The sequence below is a fragment of the Crocuta crocuta genome, unplaced genomic scaffold (assembly GCF_008692635.1).
Source record: "Crocuta crocuta isolate KB4526 unplaced genomic scaffold, BGI_CrCroc_1.0 scaffold179, whole genome shotgun sequence".
Lineage (NCBI taxonomy): Eukaryota > Metazoa > Chordata > Mammalia > Carnivora > Hyaenidae > Crocuta > Crocuta crocuta.
In genome coordinates this window covers 1,525,173-1,526,978 of record NW_027551568.1, presented here as the reverse complement: position 1 = coordinate 1,526,978, position 1,806 = coordinate 1,525,173, and the positions used below count along the sequence as shown (strand labels likewise).

At 54.7% G+C, this 1,806-nt stretch overlaps 1 protein-coding gene across 4 annotated transcripts in view; it reads right to left on the bottom strand.

The window, feature by feature from the left end:
* RNF4 (ring finger protein 4) overlaps positions 1–1,806 on the bottom strand; it is a 28,690-nt gene that overhangs the window by 17,875 nt on the left and 9,009 nt on the right. For 2 of the 4 annotated variants that reach the window (XM_077750474.1, XM_077750477.1), the window contains exon 2: positions 510–661. In XM_077750474.1, the coding sequence (XP_077606600.1) occupies positions 510–518 (9 nt within the window). In that variant the 5' untranslated portion in view covers positions 519–661. Of the gene's footprint in view, positions 1–509; positions 662–991; positions 1,012–1,072; positions 1,166–1,806 lie in introns of those variants that run through there. The other 2 variants (XM_077750475.1, XM_077750476.1) reach the window with 2 other exon arrangements.

The following is a 1,806-nucleotide window of genomic DNA, read 5'->3' as shown; positions in this document are numbered from 1 at the left end:
CCTCAGGGAATCTTCTCTGTAGCTCCAGGCGACCCCTGCTTACCCTAAACCAGCACCGCCTCAGAGTCTGATGAAGGCTCTGAACAGCTGCAATGCTGACTTAGCAACTTAGGTCACTAAGTGTAAGAAAACTGACCAAAGATCATTACCATCGTGCCCACACTGGACCAAGAACTACACAGGGGAAGGAAACAGAAGGGAAATGGACAACTGACTGTAAAAAATTAAATAAACCAGAGCCCTGGTATTTCTAGGACACTGATAGCTGCTCCAAAGGGGTACAATCACCCCCTCCACCCACTTCTCAGCCCTCTGCCTTCAGGACCCCACCCAAGACAACGGGCGCCCCAAGATAAGTAAGCCGAGTAGCTGCCAAACAGTCCTGTACACATTCTTTCGAGAACATGGGTTACTCACAGGCACCTTTACGGTACTTCCATTAACATGCCACAAGGAATGAGGTAGGTGCTCAGCCTTGAAAACAAAATTCACAAGCTGGTAAAACTCACTGTACTCATGGTGCCCTTCGGCTCCACCCTCCAGGGAAGAACGGGGACCTGTGTGGAGCTGTCAGGGAAGGTGACGACTTCTCACACCCACCGGTTGCTCATCCTCTGGCTAGCATGGCAATTTGCAGCCAGATTTCCGGTATCTTCAAGTCCTGAAAAATCAAAGATATCAAGGTGGTAAGTGCTGCCGCCTCGTCATCAACAAACTCAGTCTGATCCTTTCCCTGAATTTCGCTGAACACTCCATGCAACTTACTTGCACCTTCTTAGGAAGCAAGCGTTCTTTTAAAAAAATGTTTATTTGAGAGGGACAAAGATAGAGCACACACCAGTATGCACCGTGGGGAGGGGCAGAGAGAGAGAAAGAGAAAAAGACCAAGCAGGTTCTTTGCTGTTAGCTCAGAGCCCAACCTGGGGCTCTGATCCCTCGAACCGTGAGATCACGACCAGAGCTGAAATCACAAGTCTGATGCTTAACTGACCAAGCCCCCCAGGCGCCGGGGAAGCAAGCATCCTCACAGGGTACAGGGCTGCATCATCCCAAAGTCTGAGATCAGACCCACCGTGCTGCGGCCTGCTCGCCTTTCTGGGCGCTGAAACCCTTCCCGAGTCCTGTGCTGGCTGCTGGGAAAAGAAAGGGAATCAGAACCGCCACACGTGACCTCACGGACTCCTTGCAACCAGGAAGGCATGGCGCTTCCGAAGCCAGAGCAGAGCCCAGAGCCTCTGGCTCTTTCTACAACTCCATGGTTGCCCTCTGGAGGCGCCGAAAGTTTACCTGACGTCACGAGCGCCACCTACCCTGATTCACCCTGCGTGCCTAGCCGAGACTTTAGTCACTGGCAGCAGCTGAATGGGGAAGAACCAAGAAACTGTGGGCTGAGGTTCCAGAAAGGGCAGAGAAACAGCAAGTGAAGAGGCTGCTAGAGGCTGCGAGGGTTTCATTCAGGGCCCTCCGCTGGGAGGTGGCAGCCACGCACGGTAAATTCGCCGTCAGAGATGCAGACGACGAGGGGGCAAAGCCGGCTTCTCGCTGGGGAAGCCCGGAGCTCAGGGCAAGGCTGAGGGACACGGGGAGAATCGGAGCAAGGAGGCAGCTCTGCGGTGGCGCACTGGGGGCGGGAGTGCTCTGGATAAGGACAGGGGTCCTCACACTTGAGCCCGCACCTGCCTCACCTGGAAGGCTTGTGAAACCAGAGCCTCGCGGGACGGGGCTCAAAATTCTGCATTCCTGCTGAGTTCTGAGGCGATGTTATCGGTGCGGCCCCGGGGGCCACAGCACAGGACAAGAGCCCTG